Here is a 19,357-nt window from a genome sequence, read left to right as displayed (position 1 = left end):
CGGAAGAAAAACAGCAAGTCACAGAATGCTACCAGCACTTTAGCACGCCCGCTTTTTTCCTCCTTTCATCCTTATTGGCCACAGGACCAAGAGGTAAATTCAAACATCTTTAACTCTGGGTTGCCACTGCTCTCGTTTTCCTGAACTATTCGCTCTAGTCTTGGGCTGTGAAGGCAATTATTAGCAAAATCACTGAGCAAGACTGGGACGACTGGGCAATGTCCACTTTACAAGAAGGGAAGCGGAGGCACAGAGGTGGTCAGTAATTTCGAAGACCAGGCGACTGACTGCTGACAGAGCCGAGCCCGCGGCCCGGTCTTGGAAGCCTGTGAGCGCAGGCTCTCCCTCACACGACCCGGCGGCTCTCGTTGGTACTGACCTTGCCGTGCTCCTTCCTCACGTGAGATATGTACACATCCCTCTGCGTGAACAGGCGGTCGCATTCCCAGCACGTCCACCCAGGACTGGCCACTTTCTTGGGTTCCAATGACTTTTTCACAGGAGATGGAGATTTCTTTTCCAATTTCTCTTTCCCGTTCAAGGATTTGGTGTCCTCTTTGTTCTGATTCGCTGAATTTTGAGTTGCAGGCTTAATGCTCAAAGGCAAGTTTATACCCAAGTTTGGAGGCCCTTCAATGCTTTTCAATGTTCCATGCATAGACTATGTAACAAAAAAAAAAAAAAAAAAGAAAAGAAATATCTATCATAAATCACACCACTAAAACAAAGTACATGCAGACTATCCTAACACATTACAGACATTTTAAGAAGATCTTGTATTCAACCACAAAAATTTAATATATAAAGATGAAAACCTAAGCAAAATATACCATCAAAAAACAATAATAATAAAGGAATATTACCTTTCTTTTTTTTAAAAAAACTATATTCATTTTTATTGATTTATTTATTTTAATTTGACCAGAGAGTGACAGTGTGGGAGTGGGGAGTGAGAAAATAAGCCACCACGTCCGGCACTCGAACCATGGTTGGCCATGTGGGAGTCCAGGGCCCTTAACTACCATATCACCTGCTGGCCCAAAGGAGCATTAACTTTCATGATTGCTTTAAGTTGTGTGTTTCTAAACAACGGAATTTTTAAAAGCTTAAATACTTGCATCATTCTTTAAAGAAAGACCTCTGTATTAACTTCAAATTAATTCTAGTACTCTATCCTCCCCTAATGTTCCAGATGAGTTCTCTCTACAACAGACCATTTCTGGGGAACATTTTACGTTCCCATCTGCCCCAAAATGTCTAAACAGCTCCTGTACCATTAGGTATTCAAAACCCTGAGCTAGCCAACTCGAATGAACATCTAAGACCAACATGTTCACAGCAAGCCTTCCTCCTTCCTTTCCGTGCCTGTCACATTCTCCGATGCTTGTAATAGTCTGGGTTTTTTTGGGTAACTGTCACATTCCCACAGCCTACCCCAATACATCTCTTCTTAGTACAGCAACCAGACATGTGAACTACCCATAGCACATTTACAAAAGGCCTTTTTACACTGTTTAGCTGGTTATTATCATTACCATAATAGCCACAACAGCCATCTTCAACTTAAACCACAGATTTCTAATTTGAGTGGGTAAAATGAGTGCAATTTGCTTCTGAAGACCAGCTCACTTTGGTTTTTGTTTTGTGTTCTAAAAGCATGGGGATGGTGGGGAGGGGGGAGCCAAACAAATCTGTGCCTCCATTCCTTTTTATCTCCAAATAGAGCCTTTATCTTCATATCAGTATTCAGGCTTGTATAAGAGTTGGCTTCTGGGAGGCCAGCAGATGGCGTGGTGGTTAAGGCGCTGGACTTGAACGTGGTTTGCGTCCCAGACGTGGTGCCTTGTTTTCTCTCTTCCCTCTCTATCTCTCTCTGATCAAATTTAAAAATAATAATAATAATAAATCAAAATAAATACATAATTTTTTTAAAAGAAGAAAAAAATAGCCTCTGAATCCCTGAACCTGCAGAAACACCCAATGTGAAAACCCTTTCAAGAGAAGCCTTTGCACATCCGAGTGTCTCCGGGCACAGACTCTCACTGTTCAGACCTCAGCTCCGCGTCCTTTCTTGTGAGTTCAAGCAAGAAGCTCTTTCTTCAGCATACTTTTTATCAAACTTTCTTGAGAAAAAGTCTCCTCTAAACAGTCCCAAGAATTAGTCAAGTTTCTTCAATATACCACCTTTCCTCAGGAAGAAAAAGGGAGATTCTATAATTTTCTCATTACAGAGGTTCGAGGTCTTAAATAGACAGCTATTCAACTGGTCCATAAAGGGCTGCGGCCCATGCCTAAGCCTGCTGCTTTGTGAAGAGGAAATCTGAGGTCAGGCATGATATCTTAACAACCAGTAACCATACCACACTGGCTTCTTTTCCAATATGCAGGGCAGAAGGCTCGTATGTTAGAACGTCCTTTTTCAAAACCAAAGCTGAATTTTTACATTTTTTTAGCTATTTAAATCCCCCTCCCGATAAAAGAAACATAAAACCTTCTACTAAACATTTCATTAAGTTTCTAGGCAAGTACGTTTTTACTAACTAAAAAGTCAAAGAGGGGTAGCCCTGCAGTTGCAGTTGTGGTCCTAGAGTCCCTGTCTCTGCCAGTGATGGCCTCCCAGAACTGCAACCCAGCTGCCACCAGCATGGCTGCCACCTGAAATGGAGCTAAGCCCCGTGGGGATGCTGCCAGAGGCTGTGGGTAAGAGGCTACAGCAGGAGCTGATGAGCCTCAAGGCGTCTGGTGACACAGGAATTTCTGCCTTCCTTAAAACAGACCACCTTTTAAAAAGGGTGGGACCACCCATGGAGCAGCTGGCATGGTTTATGAAGACCTGAGGGATAAGCTTTCCCTCACGCTCCCAGTGGCTACCCTTACAATGCATCCACAGCGAAGTTCTCACTCCCTGCTACCACCCCAACGTGGACACCCAAGTAACACCTGCCTGGACATCCTGAGGGACAAGTGGCCCACCCTGTACGTCAGGGCCATCCTGTTCTCCATGAGGAGCCTGCTAGGAGAACCAACATTGGCAGCCCTTTGAACACACATGCCGGAGCGCTGCAAAAACCCCACAGCCTTTAAGAAGTACCTGCAAGAAACCTCCTCCAAGCAGGTCTGCAGCCAGGAGCCCTGACCCAGGCTGTCGGCCTCTCCTGTCATCTGACTTTTTCCTTCGTTATCTGTCCTTCCCTTGATTTCTGTTAGGACTCTGTGTCTTGAGCTACAGTGTTATTTTTGTTTCATTTCTGTGTTTTAAATTAAGTGTCTGGTTGAGCCCTTGTATCATACATGAAATAAATGCATTTTAGTAGGTTTTTGTTAAAAAAAAAAAAAAAAAAAACTGGGGGAAAAGTATTTAAGTATTCTTCTGTAAGGTCACCTTAAAGTATCTATAGAAATTTCAGCAAAGCAAAAAACCCTACTGTGACAAAAGAGGAATGTGAACTAGAAGGAGCACTTCCATTCTACTCACTTGGGGCCAGCAGGTGGTATGGTGGTTAAAGATGCTGGACTCCCACATGGCTGACCGTGGTTTGAGTCCCAGACCTGGTGGTTGGCTTTCTCTCTCTCTCTCTCTCGCTCCCTCTCTCTCTATCCCTCTTTGGGAAAATTCAAATAAATAAAATTAAATAAAATTCTATTCACTTAATCTACATGTTGTAAGTAAAAGATAACTTAAAAAAAATGTCTATTTTTAATAAAAGAAGTACAACCTCCTCTTTCAGATTCGACTCTTTCTTGGCTCCTACCATGACTAGCTTACATGAGTGCTTATACCCTACAGGGTTACCTTTTATCTAAATGTCAATACGGGCTCCAGAGATCCTACAAATAAATCTGCATTTCGGTAGAACAAAATCATAGAAATTAGATTAAACTAGCCAGATAAAGATCTACCTTAAATGAACAGGAATGTGCAGAAATGCTATTCCCATTTCAATCCTTTCCATCCCTTCCTCATGAAAACTGCTGCGTAGCTACCAGGCAATGGAAGCAACTGGAGCGAGATGTTACCTAAAACAGTGTTCTGGAAGCTCTCTTTAGGGCTGGCAGGTGGCGTGGAGGTTAGGTGATTAGATTCCAGCAAGGCTGACTGCAACCCGAGTCCTGGACACCGCTGGTTGAAAATCACGCCAGACGCATATGCATGCGTCCCCAAAATCCCCAAAAGGAAAGTGAAGGGATTGCAGTGTGACCATCCCCTCTGGGGTGTGATTTTTCAATTTCCTTCTCTGTCTCTCTGGTGAGCACATGCACACTATGACCAAAACTTGAAAACAAACAAACAAACAAAAAAAACACCTTTATTTTTTACTCTTACCCATCCCGAACACATAAAGGCGATGTAATACTTTAAAATGTATAAAATGGGGGTCAGCAGGTGAAGGGGTGGTTACGGTGCTGGACTTCGAAAGCGGCTTGAAACTCACACCTGGCAAGCAAGCGTGCAAGCCCAAAATCCCAGGAGGAGAATGAAAGGACTGTGGCGTGGCCATCTCCCTGGGGAGTGATTTACTTTTCCCTCACAACTGTCTCTCTCTGTCTCCCCAGGGAGCACACATACCTTTTGGCAAAAACGTAAAAAAAAAAAATTTAAAATTAAAGGAAAAAAATGTATAGGACATATGTGAAATAAGAATGTAAGTGAATTCTCCACTGTTGTGTGCCATGTAGTCCTGTAAATATCTGGATGAATAAAAACAACTTCAGCCCTGCAGCCACGGGATTTCACCACTCCCTTTCAGTCCCCATTTCTGGAAACCTTGAATTCCTCGAGATTCTCCGTGCACACAAGGAAGACCCTCACTCCAAGGCTGATATCCACACTGCCTGATATGAAGATGACCCCAGAAAGCAAAGACCATACAAGTCTCTTAAGATGCAACTTTTCTTTTTTCCTTTCCTTTGTTTTGTATTGGGAGAGGGAGGATGGCTCATACATGTTAAATTATTTTGATCTAATTCCAATGTCCCTACATTTTTATTAGCAGTTTTTACTTTTTCCTGATTATTAAATAAATATTTATTGAAGCGTGCAAGCCCAAAATCCCAGGAGGAGAATGAAAGGACTGTGGCGTGGCCATCTCCCTGGGGAGTGATTTACTTTTCCCTCACAACTGTCTCTCTCTGTCTCCCCAGGGAGCACACATACCTTTTGGCAAAAACGTAAAAAAAAAAAATTTAAAATTAAAGGAAAAAAATGTATAGGACATATGTGAAATAAGAATGTAAGTGAATTCTCCACTGTTGTGTGCCATGTAGTCCTGTAAATATCTGGATGAATAAAAACAACTTCAGCCCTGCAGCCACGGGATTTCACCACTCCCTTTCAGTCCCCATTTCTGGAAACCTTGAATTCCTCGAGATTCTCCGTGCACACAAGGAAGACCCTCACTCCAAGGCTGATATCCACACTGCCTGATATGAAGATGACCCCAGAAAGCAAAGACCATACAAGTCTCTTAAGATGCAACTTTTCTTTTTTCCTTTCCTTTGTTTTGTATTGGGAGAGGGAGGATGGCTCATACATGTTAAATTATTTTGATCTAATTCCAATGTCCCTACATTTTTATTAGCAGTTTTTACTTTTTCCTGATTATTAAATAAATATTTATTGACAAAATATTTTTGCAATTTTAGCTGAAACATATACAATGTCTAATGAAGATTTTATTGTACTTGGGTTAGACTGAGGAAACATACTCCCTGAATTTTATTTACTTAGTAATGCCACCACCATCTTCGCCCTGTCTCTAAGGAGCAGACTCTCCGAGATGTTAAGATTATCTGCAATAAGCAATTGCTCTCTATGAACTCAAGTATGTTTAAGATAGGAAATCTCAAGGATTAGTAATCGAGATTCATTTGGGCTGGCAGGTGGCACGGTGATTAAGGTGCTGGACTCCCACATGGACAACTGCAGTTCAAGTCCCAGACCTGGCAGCTTGCTTTCTTTCTCCTTCTCTTGCTTTCCCTTTCTCTGTCTGTTTGGTCAAATTAAAAAATAATAACAAATCAAATTAAATAAAGAAATACTTTTTTAAAAATCTATTCGTTTAACTGATATGAGTCTGGAATAATTCAGAGACTATTTGCTCTTTAAACTGACCTTTTTCTGTGACATATTTTAAAAACAGAAAACCTAGAGAAAGAGAGTGGGGTCGTGACAATATTGGGCATCTTGTTTCTCTGATAAAAAGTAAATCATTTTAATCTCTAAAAGCCAATGGATATTATCTCCTAATCACACAAGGAATAAAACAGATTAACCCATCACAAGGAGCAGTTAAGAAGCCAGGACTAAGCACTGGCCTTTAGTAAGCTTAAAAGGCTGTAAATAGAATTTGGAGCCCCTATGGGGGTCAGAGAGTAGATAGTCCACTCTGGACATTTAACGTTTCATTAACTAAACACCCAGGAGGGACCAGGCACCAAGCTACATCCTGAATATTTAACAGCCAATGTCCATGCAGTCTTCACAGGGGGAAAAAAAGACAAAAAGATCAGAGACACCAGTTATAACACAAACTTAGCTGCTTAAATAATTGCAAGGGGGAAAACCTTTATTTTAAAAATCTACTAAGATTTAAATGAATTGAAATAATTCAACAGAGCCCATTTATTTCTAAATTCTATGCAAAGTCTAAAAAAAGTAAACCTCAGGGCCAGTAGGTGGCATGGAAGTTGGGTCAGCTGGATCCCACATGGCTGACTCTGCCATTCCAGTCTTGGACCCTGCAGCTTAAAAATCACGCCAGGCTTAGTGGGTCCAGCACTGGACTGCCACATAGCCAACTGCAGATCAAGTCCCAGACCTGGTGGCTTGAAAATGACACTGGGCACAAGTGCATGCATGCCGAAGATCCTAGGAGGAGAATGGAAGGGAAGGGATAAGGTGTAGCCATCCTCCCAGGGGGTGATTTCTCACTTTCCCTCTCACTGTTTCTGTTTCTCCAGCAAGCACATACACCCTATGGCAAAACTCTCTTTTAAAAAAAATGTATACACACACACACACACCAAAAAAAAAATCAATTTTTAAAAAAATCAAGCAGGTGTGTGTGTCCACATGCCCAAAATCTCAAGAGAAGAATGGAGGAGTGGGAACTGCAGCATGGCCATCCCCCCGGGGATGATTTCTCATTTACCATCCCTCTCTCTCTGGTGAGTACACACACTCTATAGCAAAAACAGAGAAACAAACAAACAAATAAACAACAAGAACTAAACTTCAGAGTCATCAAAAAAAAAAAAAAGAACCCTAAACTTTATTATCCTTTGAAAATCAGGTCATGCATTTGCTCCTCTGGATTCTGCTTTCATGGCAGCAGATCAGGACTCCTGAATGAACTGCATCCCATGGTCAAGCAAACACAGGATGACAGTACGTGAACAGCTCACTGCCGACGCCCAGCTCCCCCGCCCACAGTGATGGCGGGGCATGCTTTACCGTAACCTGCAGCTCAGCCTTGTGTGACCAACGACTGTGTCTGCAATCCACTGAAGGGAGAGGATAGAGGCGCACACACCTTGATATGGTCCATCATAAGCTGCTTCTGTGCATATAGAAGAGAACAGTCTGGACACTTGAAAACAGACACCTTCTGGTTTTCAATGTGCTGGTCAAAGTGGCGATACAGCAAGGTTTGCAGGGTGAACACAGTGTCACACATGGAGCACTTATATATGATTCTAGAACAGAAGCGCAGGGAGATAACGTCAGTCAGCCTCATCGCTCAAGTCTACATCCGAAGAACTCGGGAGGCAGAAGCATGCTGAGAACACACAAACACAATAAAAAATGTTTAGCTTTGAAACTAACTGCTGAAAACAATTGATATCACTCGATTATAGACCCCTCTTAACACTTTCAAAGGTGCATTTGGCCATATTTGTTCAGAAGTCTAAAGTTAAAGACTGTCTTACTATTCAAAAATCTGCAACTGCTATGTATATGTATGGTCTTCAAATATCAGTACCTTAACACAGAGCAAAAGCCTTTCTTTTTTTTTTTTTTTAACAATTGAGGTATTTTTAAGATCAGGCAAGGCAATCAGCTCAGTGGTGGTACCTAACTTGAAACAACGTAATTAATGAACTAAGATCCACTCCATTCCTATGCCTGAATACATAACTTTACTTGTTACAAGTTTTCTTTTAAAGTGAGTAGCAACTGCATACTTCAATGTCAACATTTCTATACCAGTTCTCAGCACCGGAAACCGCAAACAATTAGATAAGAAATAGGAAAGGAAGGCAGGCCCTTGCATGGGCCTCTTGCTGCAGTGGTTAAGCCCAGTGCATTGGGAGCTAGACTCTACATGGCTGGCCATGGTTTGAATCCTGGCTCGGGAGCTCGTGTTTACCATCCAGATGGGCAAAATCCTGACCAGATGGACATGGGGAAGAGGAGAGATTGTGGCATGACTACGCCCCAATGGGGGTGCTTGCTTTATTTTTCTCTCCAGTGAGCACACGCACCCTCTGACAATTAAAGAAAAATAAAGAAATGAACAAAAATCCACATCACCACTAGTGTTTCAAAACTTGAATGTTTCTTGTGCTTTAAATTATTTAATACATTGTCTACTACAAATTATTTGTGCACCCAATAAGTTACTGCCAGCAGCCTCTGTACATTAACTTGGCAGGCCTGGATCTCCCGAGCATAACCCCTGCTACCCACCCACACCCTCCACTGAAGCCAGTGCGAGAGCGGCCAGGAGGGACCAAGGCCCCACTTCCACCCCGCGCCTCAGTGGAGCTCATGGCTGGCTTAAGAACAACTCTGACAGGGAGGTCGCCCTTTTTTATCCCTGCCCCAGCTCATCCTGGTCCTTAGGGAGGCCCTTGGGGAATCTGTAGCTCCTCTGAAGAAATGTTGAATAGAGGCACAAAAAATTCTAAGCAGACGCTTAAAAAAAGATTCCAGGATTTAAACGGAAAGATTGGACCACAGTAACATTGAATATTCAACAGAAGAGAGTTTGAACATAAGACTGAACTGGCGAAATAGAATTTTATGACTTCTGAGTGAAACATTACTGATTTTTTTTTTTAGCACATGAACAGAGTAAAAGAGGAGAACCCCAGGAAATTACAACATTTTTCAAAATTATTTTGTCTTTATTCATGATAAAATGCATGTGTGCATACATAAAAGTGAGAACAAGAGAGAGAGAAAGATATATATTTATGGAGAGAGAGAGAGAAGTAACCTCCATAGGATCTGGTCACATAACAATCCCATTCTCCCAGTCTTCCAACTAGATCTTGGACACTCACACATGTACATGGCCAGTGTATTTTAGGCCAAGCGGGTCAGGAATTCAAACGGTGGTTTGAATCGGGATCCAGCTTCTCTTGAGAAATGTATTACCATGGCACCATGGAATCAGCCCTCCAACATTTTCTGACTGATCTGTTGTGTGACCTCACGAAGTCCCCTCTTTATCCTCTTTCTCCCCTATTTATCACATGTTAATGTCTTGAAATTGGATATTTAGATCACAGTGTTGTTCTTCCTGATAATTTTCTGCTTTGTGCCTGGGTTTTGCTTTTTCTAAAAGTCCACCACAATTTTCCCATCCTCTTTAAAGTTTTCTGCTTTACATATGTGACTGAAATTGCCTGCCCAAAGGCAAAACTATGGAGACACTAGAAGGATCAGTGGTTGCCAGTAGTAGGGAGAAAGGAAGGACAAGTAGATCACAGAGGATTTTGTGATACGTAAAGTAAATGTGGAAAAATGTAAAAATAAAGAAATAAATGGAAAAAAGAAAAAATAAATTTAAAAAATAAAATATTTTAAAAAAAAGAAAAGGTCAGAGAAAATGGGATTGACTGTGAAGATCAAAGATTAAGAAAGAACCCACCTACACTGTTGGTGGGAATGTAAACTAGTTCAACCACTGTGGAGAACAATATGGAGGTTCCTCAAAGATCTACAAATAGAACTACCATTTGATCCAGCAATCCCACTTCTGGGTATTTACCCGAAAGACAGGAGAATGCTCAGTCAGAAAAGTGCTTGCACATCCATGTTTATTGCAGCATTATTCACAATTGCCAAGACATGGAACCAACCTAAATGTCCACAAACCGATGAATGGATTGGAAAAGTGTGGTATATATGCTCCATGGAATACTACTCAGCCAAAGAAAATAACGAGACCCTGGCATTTGATAGAAAGTGGTCAGATATGGAGGATCTATTGCTGAGTGAAGTAAGCCAGGCTATGAAAGAAAGATATTGTATGTATCCACTCAATATATACCGACTATCCACACTCTATGGTAGAGAGCAAAAAATTGGAGGACATAAAAGCAGTGAAGGTACTTAATGAGAATAGGACAGTGTGGAATGGGGTAAGTGAAGAGAAGAGGATAGAGAAAGATAGCAAGTGAACAATAGGCAGGACGTTAGTGAGAAACAGATATGGCTTAGTAACTGTTGATGACATGTATAGTATTCTCATTTGGATTGGTCTGAGAAGTACTTCACGATGGGCAAAGTATTTTTACAAGCAAAATGAGAAATAGCAATTGACTGTTTTAAAAAATAATTAGAATAATAATACTGATTGGGGAAAACATAGAAAAGATATTGAATGTTTAAGCGGGGAGATTAATGTCTCTGTATTGACTGACATGCATGGCATTCCCTTTTGAAAAAGCAATGTAATACACTGTAAAGTTATATGCAATTCAATGTAATATAAACAAGATCATGATGATAATAAAAAAAAAAAAGATTAAGAAAGAAAAGCTGGGGTTTCACTTGGTATTTCCATAGCAAAACTAAAGTGGGGAATGCCTCATAAAGCCACAGCTTCTAGGGACCAGCAGTTAGCGTAATGGCTACGTCACTGGACTCCCATGTAGTCGACCGCAGTTCGCGTCCCGGACCCAGTGGCTTAAAACTCACGCTGGGTGCGTGTGCATGCGTGCCCAAGATCCCAAGAGGAGAATGGAGGAGAAGCGATTGCGGCATGGCCATCCCCCCTGGGGGGTGATTTCTCGCTTTCTGTCTCTCTGTCTCTGTCTGTCTGGCGAGCGCACGCACCCTATGGCAAAAACCTCTCAAAAATAAATAAATAAATAAAAAGCCACAGCTCCTTTCTTGCAGGGTCTTCTGAGCAAAGCACCTCTCAGGTGCGATTATGTGTCCACAAGTACACATTGCACTGTTTTTCTTTCTCTAGTCAGTTAAAAGCATTTAACTGGAGTGGCCAATGTTTTTACAAGATCGTGACATACTGGCAATTGCACCACACAACACAAACACCCTTAATGGAGAAGTGTACTGAAAGACAAGAGACTTACTGATACAACCCCACGTTGGTCTGCTAACGGTGTGTCCCTATTAAGGTTAACAGATGTGACAGACATTCACTTCCTCCCTGTCTGAAATAGCTCGGTGTCGTGAACAGCCCAAATGTCCAACGTCTGTGGCCAAACAGGACAACTACACGGAGATTTTTAAAAAGTGGTAATGGGACCAGCAGTTAGCGTAATGGCTATGTTGCTGGACTCCCACGTAGTCGACCGCGGTTTGAGTCCCGAACCCGGTGGCTTAAAATTCACGCCGGGCGCGTGTGCGTGCGTGCCCAAGATCCCAAGAGGAGAGTGGAGAAGGGATCGTAGCATGGCCATCCTCTCCAGGGGGTGATTTCTCACTATCTATCTCTCTGTCTCTCTCCGTCTGTCTGGCAAGCGCACATGCCCTATAGCAAAAACCTCTCCAGAAAAAAAAAAAAAAAAGTGGTATTACGGACACATCACGATGACATTAAAAGATCCTCATGGGACGAGTAGGTGGCTTGGTGGTTAAAGCACTGGACTCCTACAAGACCAACTGTGGTTCAAGTCCTAGACATGGCAGCTTGAACATCATGCCAGGCACATGTGCATGTGTGCGTGCCCAAACTTTCGAGAGGAAAATGGAGGAGAAGGGACTTGGGCTGTGGCCATCCCTCCCGCCCCCTTTCTCTCTGCTGTGCTCATGCAGCCCGTAGCAAATACCTTAAAAAATCATTATGAAAATTAAACAACAGATAATAAGGCAGTATGTACCATATGTTCATATTTTTTAAAAGGCCTGGAAAAGAAACGGAAGGCATATAATCGTCATTTCTGCAGAATAATACATGTGTCGTTTTTATTGTTTTAATTGTCTGTATTTCCTGTTTTCCCCCCCTATAATTAGCATAAAACAATTTTTTAAAAATAGCCTCAAGAAAAGAACTGAGATTTACTAGGTAGGCTAAGAATTTCCTCAGGAATCTAACCTCACCCTTTCAGAAATAGCTATTCCATGAAAAAGGGCATGGTGCATCTTAGGCTACATGCCTTGGGGAGGAGTTTTGTTTGTTGCGGTTATGTTGTCTTACTTAATACCAGAGAAAGCTTAAAACAGCAGATAATCTACCTATTCTTTCTGAGGACTAGGGGGACACAAAATACTAACGAACAGGGGAAATGGCGAGCTGGCGGAGGCCGGCTTGACTCGGGGAGGAAGGTTAGCACCACGGCTCACCAGTACGGCGATGGGCACTGCCTGTGCCCTGACGCCACACACTGAGGCCTCCCTGCCAGGAGCGCACCCGAGCCCAGCTGGGAGAAAATTCACTGACGGGGCAGGCTCACCCTCAGATTGAAGGGTCTATGCTCTCCTGGCCAAAGAAAAGGGGATGGGAGGGTGAGGGACACTTCCAGACAGAAGGAGGCTGAAGAGACAGGACAATTATCCAAAGTGTAATCCCGACAGGCTCGTGGATCAGAGAAGGAAAGCAACATCTCCTTTAGAGACACAGGAGTGAAATCTATGAACTGGGTGGTGGTGGAAGCAATGCTGACCTCCTGCACTGACATGAGTGTCCTTCCTGGGGTAGGAGCCAGACACGCTACAGCCTTCGGGTCACGGTGCCCCCTTACTCCTAGGTACAAGGAGGGCTGGGTAGCAGATGGATGGGATGGAGCAAATGCTGTAAATGCTAACAACTTGCAGGGATGCCTGAGGTTTCCATACATTTTCCACCTTTATTGTAGGCTAGAACCTGTTAAAAACTAAAACCATAAAGCCGGTGGTGTGGTGGTTAAAGCGCTAGAATTCCCACATGGCCAACCGTGGTTCGAGTCCTGGACCTGGTGGCTTGCTTGCTCACTCCCCACAACCCCGGGGGGGTCTTTCTGGAAAACTCATGTCAAAAAATAATAAATAAATAAATAAATAATTCTTTTAAAAAAACTAAAACTAAATCTTGGATTTGCTGGTGGTGTGAAGGTTAAGGCAGCTGGATCCCACATGGCTAACTGCATAGTTCGAGTCCCAGACCCAGCAGCTTGAGAAACAGAATGGCTCATGTTCCTACATGCCCCGAATCCTGAGAGGTGAGTGGAAGAGGACTGATACCCCCACCCCCCCTTGGGGCTGCTTTCTCTCTCTCATTCTCCCCCCACCCTCCTCTACCAAGTACACAGGCCTTATAGCAAAATTTAAAATACAAAACCACGATTAAAAACACTGGAGATGGGAACCAGCAGTTAGCGTAATGGCTATGTCGCTGGACTCCCACGTGGTCGACCGCGGTTCGTGTCCCGGACCCGGTGGCTTAAAACTCACGCCGGGCGCATGTGCGTGCGTGCCCAAGATCCCGAGAGGAGAATGGAGGAGAAGGGATTGCGGCGTGACCATCCCCCCTGGGGGGTGATTTCTCACTTTCTGTCTCTATGTCTCTCTCTGTCTGTCTGGCGAGCGCACGCGCCCTACAGTGAAAATCTCTCCAAAAAAAAAAAACACTGGAGCTAATGTCTTTTTAAAAAAGAAGCCCAAATGAAACTACCACAAGGGCCAGCCAGCCACAGTGGTTTAGGTGGTAGGTCGCCACTCTGCAACGTTGGAAGTCATTTTGGAAGACTGTGAGTTCGAATCCTGGGTCAACCTGAACAGGCTGGAGTGGGCTGCGGGGATGTGGGATGATCCTGGGTGACCTCAGGGCTGGAGGATGAAGGAGTTACAGTCTGATAAGACCCTCTAAAAGTATTCTCTCCCACATGAAAGAAACTAAATGAACTTTTTTTTTTTTTAAAGGGGGTACAGTGAGCCCAGATAGGTTTTAGGATGGAACATGATACAGTAAACTTTCTAAGGACGTCAGGAAAATTGCAGGGAGGCAGATTTGCAGGCAGAGCGAAGGAAGGTGCTAAAACAGGGAGAGACCCCTGTGTGCACTGGGGATGGTGGGACCCCCTGGCCATACCCCCACACGTGGAAGCATCAGGGAGGCCGCTGCGTGGCTGTGAAGGGCTGTGCAAGCCAGTCCAAAACGTCTGGACGGAAGCCCACAGGTAGGCAAGCCTGAGCAAGCAGCAGACTGACTACACTACAACTAACTGGGAGGGGCAGAAGTGGGGGAGAGGCAGAGAGAGAGGAGCAATGGGGCCGACAGGTGGCATGGTAGTTAAGGTGCTAGACTCTCACATGGTTGACTGTGGTTCAAGCCCTGTACACGGTGGCTTGCTTTCTCTCTGTGTCTCTCTTTCTCTCTCTGTCTCTCTTTGGTTAAAATAAAGAAGAAGAAGAAATAAAGTAAAATAAATAATTCTTTATAAAAAAGAGTAACGAGAGGTAGATGGGGAAGGACAAAGAGAAAAGAATAGAAAGCTAAAACCAAATACCCACATTTGGGTCAGATTTACAGCCACCAAAACGCTCTAGAACACAGGGCTATGCTTGAAATGGTGCAAAAACAGGTGACTACAGAACCCCAAGCTCCAAAATCATGACCATAAATCTCCTACATTACCACCGATTGAACCCAACTAGTGCAAGGTGCTACCCTCCACATTTCCCACCTAGCCCCTCACCCCTGTCAGTGGCTTCCTACGACCTGCCATCTCACAGATGGGACTAGAGAAATTAGATCATTTGCTCAAGGTCGAATCACTCTCAGGGCCAGCTCCCTTTGACTCAACTCTCCGCTGTGCTGAGATTCTAATCCTGCAAACTTTCTTTCTTAGGCACCTGTTCACAAATCCTCTCTACCACAAGTCTTAACTTCGGAGTTCTTATTTCTTACTTATAAACACTGAGACACAGCAAACAGAGAGGCCAGACGGTGACAGTGTGGTATACAACACCCCTCAGGCTGACCCATCGGGAGCAGATCCCTGGTTTGTGTCCAGACGTCTCCCTGAACACTCCAGGCACGCACATGCCAGGCACACATGACCCAGGGCTGGTGAAGCTGAGGAGAGATCACAGAATAGGGACCCTGGTGGGTGCCTATCTTTCTGCCTCTGTCTCTCTCACTTACAGAAGATATCATCTTAAAGAAATAGCAAAAATAGGGAAGCCATAGTCAAAGAAGCCATAGTCATCAGATGTCCAGGGATCAAATGTCAAGGGGAAAATTAAAACAAATGCAAAACTCATCATCATAAAACACAGTAACAGACGTTCGAACTGATCCCGAATTATCCAGAAAGGATGGAAGTGTCCTCTATGTTTCCTTTAGGACAGCCAGGAAAGACACCCGCCCTTACACTGCAGAAAGGGGAGCAAAGTGCTTACAGCAGCCAAGGAAACACCGTATAAACGAGGGTTGAATAAACCTGGGGTCACGCTCTGAAGTTCTGGGGCTGCACAACTTGATGGCTCTGTGTTCAGACATCCATATGTTCTCCAAAGAAAACAGGTAGGGCTTAATATTGATTGCTAAAAATTAATGCAAACCATGTGTGTAATTCAGAACATCTGCATAAGCACCTGTTAACTGAACACCACTGGGAGGGCTCAGTGTGGGAGGTTCCTTTGGAGAGCGAACGACTCACTCATTGTGGACTGACTCACTCATTGTGGACTAACGTAAACAGGACAGAGATGGATTTAATGCCAAAATGACACTTCAGGGTCAAATGCAGGCCAAGGGGCTGCAGGATGGAAGGTTTTACAGTAGCGTCAAAGGCAGAAGAGGTCAGGCAAGGAATGGGCCTGACAGATCCAACAGCACTAGCTGCAAGAGCAAGCTGCACGTGAGGGCTCTAGGACACCACCCGGCCGCTGCCATGGGTTAAGGCTCTCAATGTAAACGTCATCGGTTCTGGAGTTTGTTTGGTATTTTATTTGCAAATCTGTTTTAGTTTTATAGTTTAAGACACAGTAGCTCATGTCTATTTTTAGGAGAGCCCTTGTTAACAACTACTGAAGGACAAACTTAAAAAAAAAAAACACAGGAATAATTTCTTCCTATGTAATACATGAACTTCAGGAACATTTGTTTTAGGCTTGTTTTACTCATTTGCATTCCCAGGTAACAACGAGTATTCTAGATTTCATACACATTTCAGACAGTAAGGTTTTATTTATCTGATTTTAAAAATCGAATAAAAAATACATGAATTGAGATTTGAAAAAGCTGCATTGCTGCCCAGCAGTCTCCCTATCCTGAAAACTGAAGACACTGAAATTCACTAATTCTCATCTTGTGAGTCAAGACACAGAGTTGCAAATGGACCCCCTCATTTGTACTTTGTTTCATTTTAGGGCCCAAACTACAAAGCTCAGAGCAGAGATACTGCTGTAACAAAATTCAATTTACTACATCATTTTTAGCACTTGGTAGCTTATAGCATTCAATCACATTTTCCCCAAACTCAGTGTTACAATAAAAGCTCATTCCATGTATCTACACACAGAAAATGCAGCATATCTATATCACCTTCCCCCTAATGCAAGGGGACCTCAAAATATTTATAGAAAAATTTATGTACAAGTTTATTTTGAGACCCAAATTATTATAATCCAATCATAGGTTTTTTGTTTTCATTTTAAATAACACCATTTTTTGCATGAACTTTTTGAAGATCCCCCCACTTCCTTGATTATGGAGTTATGTACAAAAACACACCAAAAGATTTAGACAGCAGGAGCCAGCAGATGGCATAGTGGTTGCTTCACTGGACTCTCATAGGGCCAACCGCGGTTCAAGTCCCAGACCCAGTGCCTTCAAAATCACGCCAAGCGTGTGTGCATGTGTGCCCACGATACCAAGGAGAATGGAGGAGGAGGAGAAGGAGGAGGGTCTGTGGTACGGCTAGGAGGAGGAGGAGGAGGAGGAGGAGGGACTGTGGTACGGCCGTTCCCCCGGGGGGTGATTTCTCACTTCGCCCCCACTGTCTCTGTGTCTCTCTCTCTCGCTAACAAGCGCACACTCCCTATAACAAAAACCTCTAAAAAAATAAAATAAGTAAAAATATTTAGATAGCAAATTAGCCTCGTGACTGCCATAACTAAACCGGAATGAAATGGACACATCAGAAGCTTTTATCCAGTGGTATAGACAGTGAGTGACAGCTACAGGAAGGGAATGATATCTACAGAGCCCTCCGCTCCTCACATAGGGGCTGGGTGCTACTAAATACACCATCGCGTTTTAGCCTCACACAAACCCTGGCCTGGACATGGGCAAGGACAGCGACTGAGACCAGGGAAGTAACAGCCCAAGATGAAGGAAGTAAGAGCCCGAGGCACACAGCGGGACGGCGGGTGGCAGGGTAGTGCCTGGCTCCTGCACCCACCCACACCTGTCCTCTTAGCTAAGCTGCTCCTATCGCGAGCAGGGAGTCCCTGTCTCCTGAAGAATCACTCGTTACAGACTCCACGAAGCAGAAATCAATAAAATTAAGAGCAAGATAAAGACAAAAGTACAACTGACTAAACAAGAAGGACTTACACTGGCTGTGAAGTTCGATTTAGTATCTCAGGCTGGCTTCATCCTAAGAACTAGTGGGGAAAGTATAGCCTATGAGAAAGAGACTGTAGAAATAGCTAAGCTAACAGGTTATTTTAGCTTCCTCATAAAACTTTTCTTTTCCCGGAGCTTATCTGTTAAAATCATCTTAAGAAAAAGAACAAAATAGATAACATATTCACATAATTAGCAAAAATTGCTGATAGGAGCATAAAAAACAGGTGACATTTCTGGACAGACTGACTTTACCTGGAAAGACCAGCAGTGTTTGGGTGTGCTCCGAGCTGTGTTCCATGGAGCATCCAAACCGGAATAGCTGTATTCTTTTGTGCATCTTAAATATGACTCAGGAAAAGTAGTGCCTCCTCTGAACTACCCAAACGGCAGCGGAGGAAAGGCCGACCCCGCGTGCGACTTACTTTGGCTCTCCGATCTTGATGCCAGGGTGCTGTGTGTAGGCATGGGAATGGGTGCTGGGGGCAGACTTGAACGCCATTGGACAGATGGGACACTTGTAGAAGACTTCGCAGTGTGAACCCTGGATGTGAGACTTCAGTGCCGCCACGTCAGAGTACACGACATTGCAGTGGACACATCTGTTAGAGAAATGAACACAGGTCAGCGCGGGATCACTGAGTGCGTGTGGCTTACGGGGGGAGAACTGGGTGACATGGGCACATTTTAATCAGCCATTTCAGGTTTCTAATGGCTTTTTGGAAGTGGCTTTTTTTTCTATAAATAACAGATCAAATTATTTTTACATTTAAGAAAAAAGATCAGGGAACCAGCAGTTAGCGTAATGGCTATGTCGCTGGACTCCCACGTAGTCGACCGCGGTTCGCGTCTCGGACCCGGTGGCTTAAATCTCACGCCGGGCGCATGTGCGTGCGTGCCCAAGATCCCGAGAGGAGAATGGAGGAGAAGGGATTGCGGCGTGACCATCCCCCCTGGGGGGTGATTTCTCGCTTTCTGTCTCTCTTGTCGCTCTCTCTGTCTGGCGAGCACACGCGCCCTATAGTGAAAACTTCTCCAAAAAAAAAAAAAAGAAAAAAGATCAGAAGAAGAAGAATACAACTCAATCTGTATTTTTTGAGCATCTTTAAAATGTCTAGGAATAGGACCCCAGACTCTAGATAGACTATGCTGATACCAGTGTTTATAGGGACCACACCAAGACCAGGGTACTAATCCTATTTCTTTCATTTTTTTATATATTTTTAAATGTTTACAGTGTATAATCCTACAATAATTCCCCTTTCTACGTACAAATCCAATGTTCTGAGAAGCAGGAAAATTCAAATAAAAGAAAACTTTTATTGAGTTACCCAAGAGCTAGGAATGGCCTTTCAATATGTGGGAGGTGAGGATGGCAACACCCTGCAAGTCCCAGCAAGGATCTGGAGATGTCCGTATACTGGATTCTGCACCAGGACCTGAGGTTCCTAACCACCCCAGTACCCAAAGAGCATCTCCCATTGTCACTGTCTAGACCTCCATGCAATCAACAGAAGGGCAGGGAGTAACAAATGAGCTCTGGCTCCAAAGCCATGGCGCTATTTCCTGGTACACACTGAAGTGGTCAGCGTATCTGGAGTATAGTT

At 43.6% G+C, this 19,357-nt stretch overlaps 1 protein-coding gene and 1 pseudogene across 6 annotated transcripts in view; one reads left to right on the top strand and one right to left on the bottom strand.

Moving 5' to 3' along the window:
• Positions 1–19,357, bottom strand: part of ZNF532 (zinc finger protein 532) — a 130,273-nt gene that overhangs the window by 36,960 nt on the left and 73,956 nt on the right. For all 6 annotated transcript variants that reach the window (XM_006139933.3, XM_006139932.3, XM_027768674.1 and 3 more), the window contains 3 exons: positions 18,176–18,352; positions 7,533–7,695; positions 380–661 (listed from right to left, as the gene is read on the bottom strand). In XM_006139933.3, the coding sequence (XP_006139995.1) occupies positions 380–661; positions 7,533–7,695; positions 18,176–18,352 (622 nt within the window). The remainder of the gene's footprint in view (positions 1–379; positions 662–7,532; positions 7,696–18,175; positions 18,353–19,357) is intronic.
• On the top strand, positions 2,609–3,136 carry LOC102490931 (ubiquitin-conjugating enzyme E2 C pseudogene; annotated as a pseudogene).

This window comes from Tupaia chinensis, unplaced genomic scaffold, assembly GCF_000334495.1.
Source record: "Tupaia chinensis unplaced genomic scaffold, TupChi_1.0 Scaffold000012_1, whole genome shotgun sequence".
Taxonomy (NCBI): Eukaryota; Metazoa; Chordata; class Mammalia; order Scandentia; family Tupaiidae; genus Tupaia; species Tupaia belangeri.
Note: the sequence above shows the minus strand (reverse complement) of the source record. Positions and strands in the feature narration are given on the sequence as shown.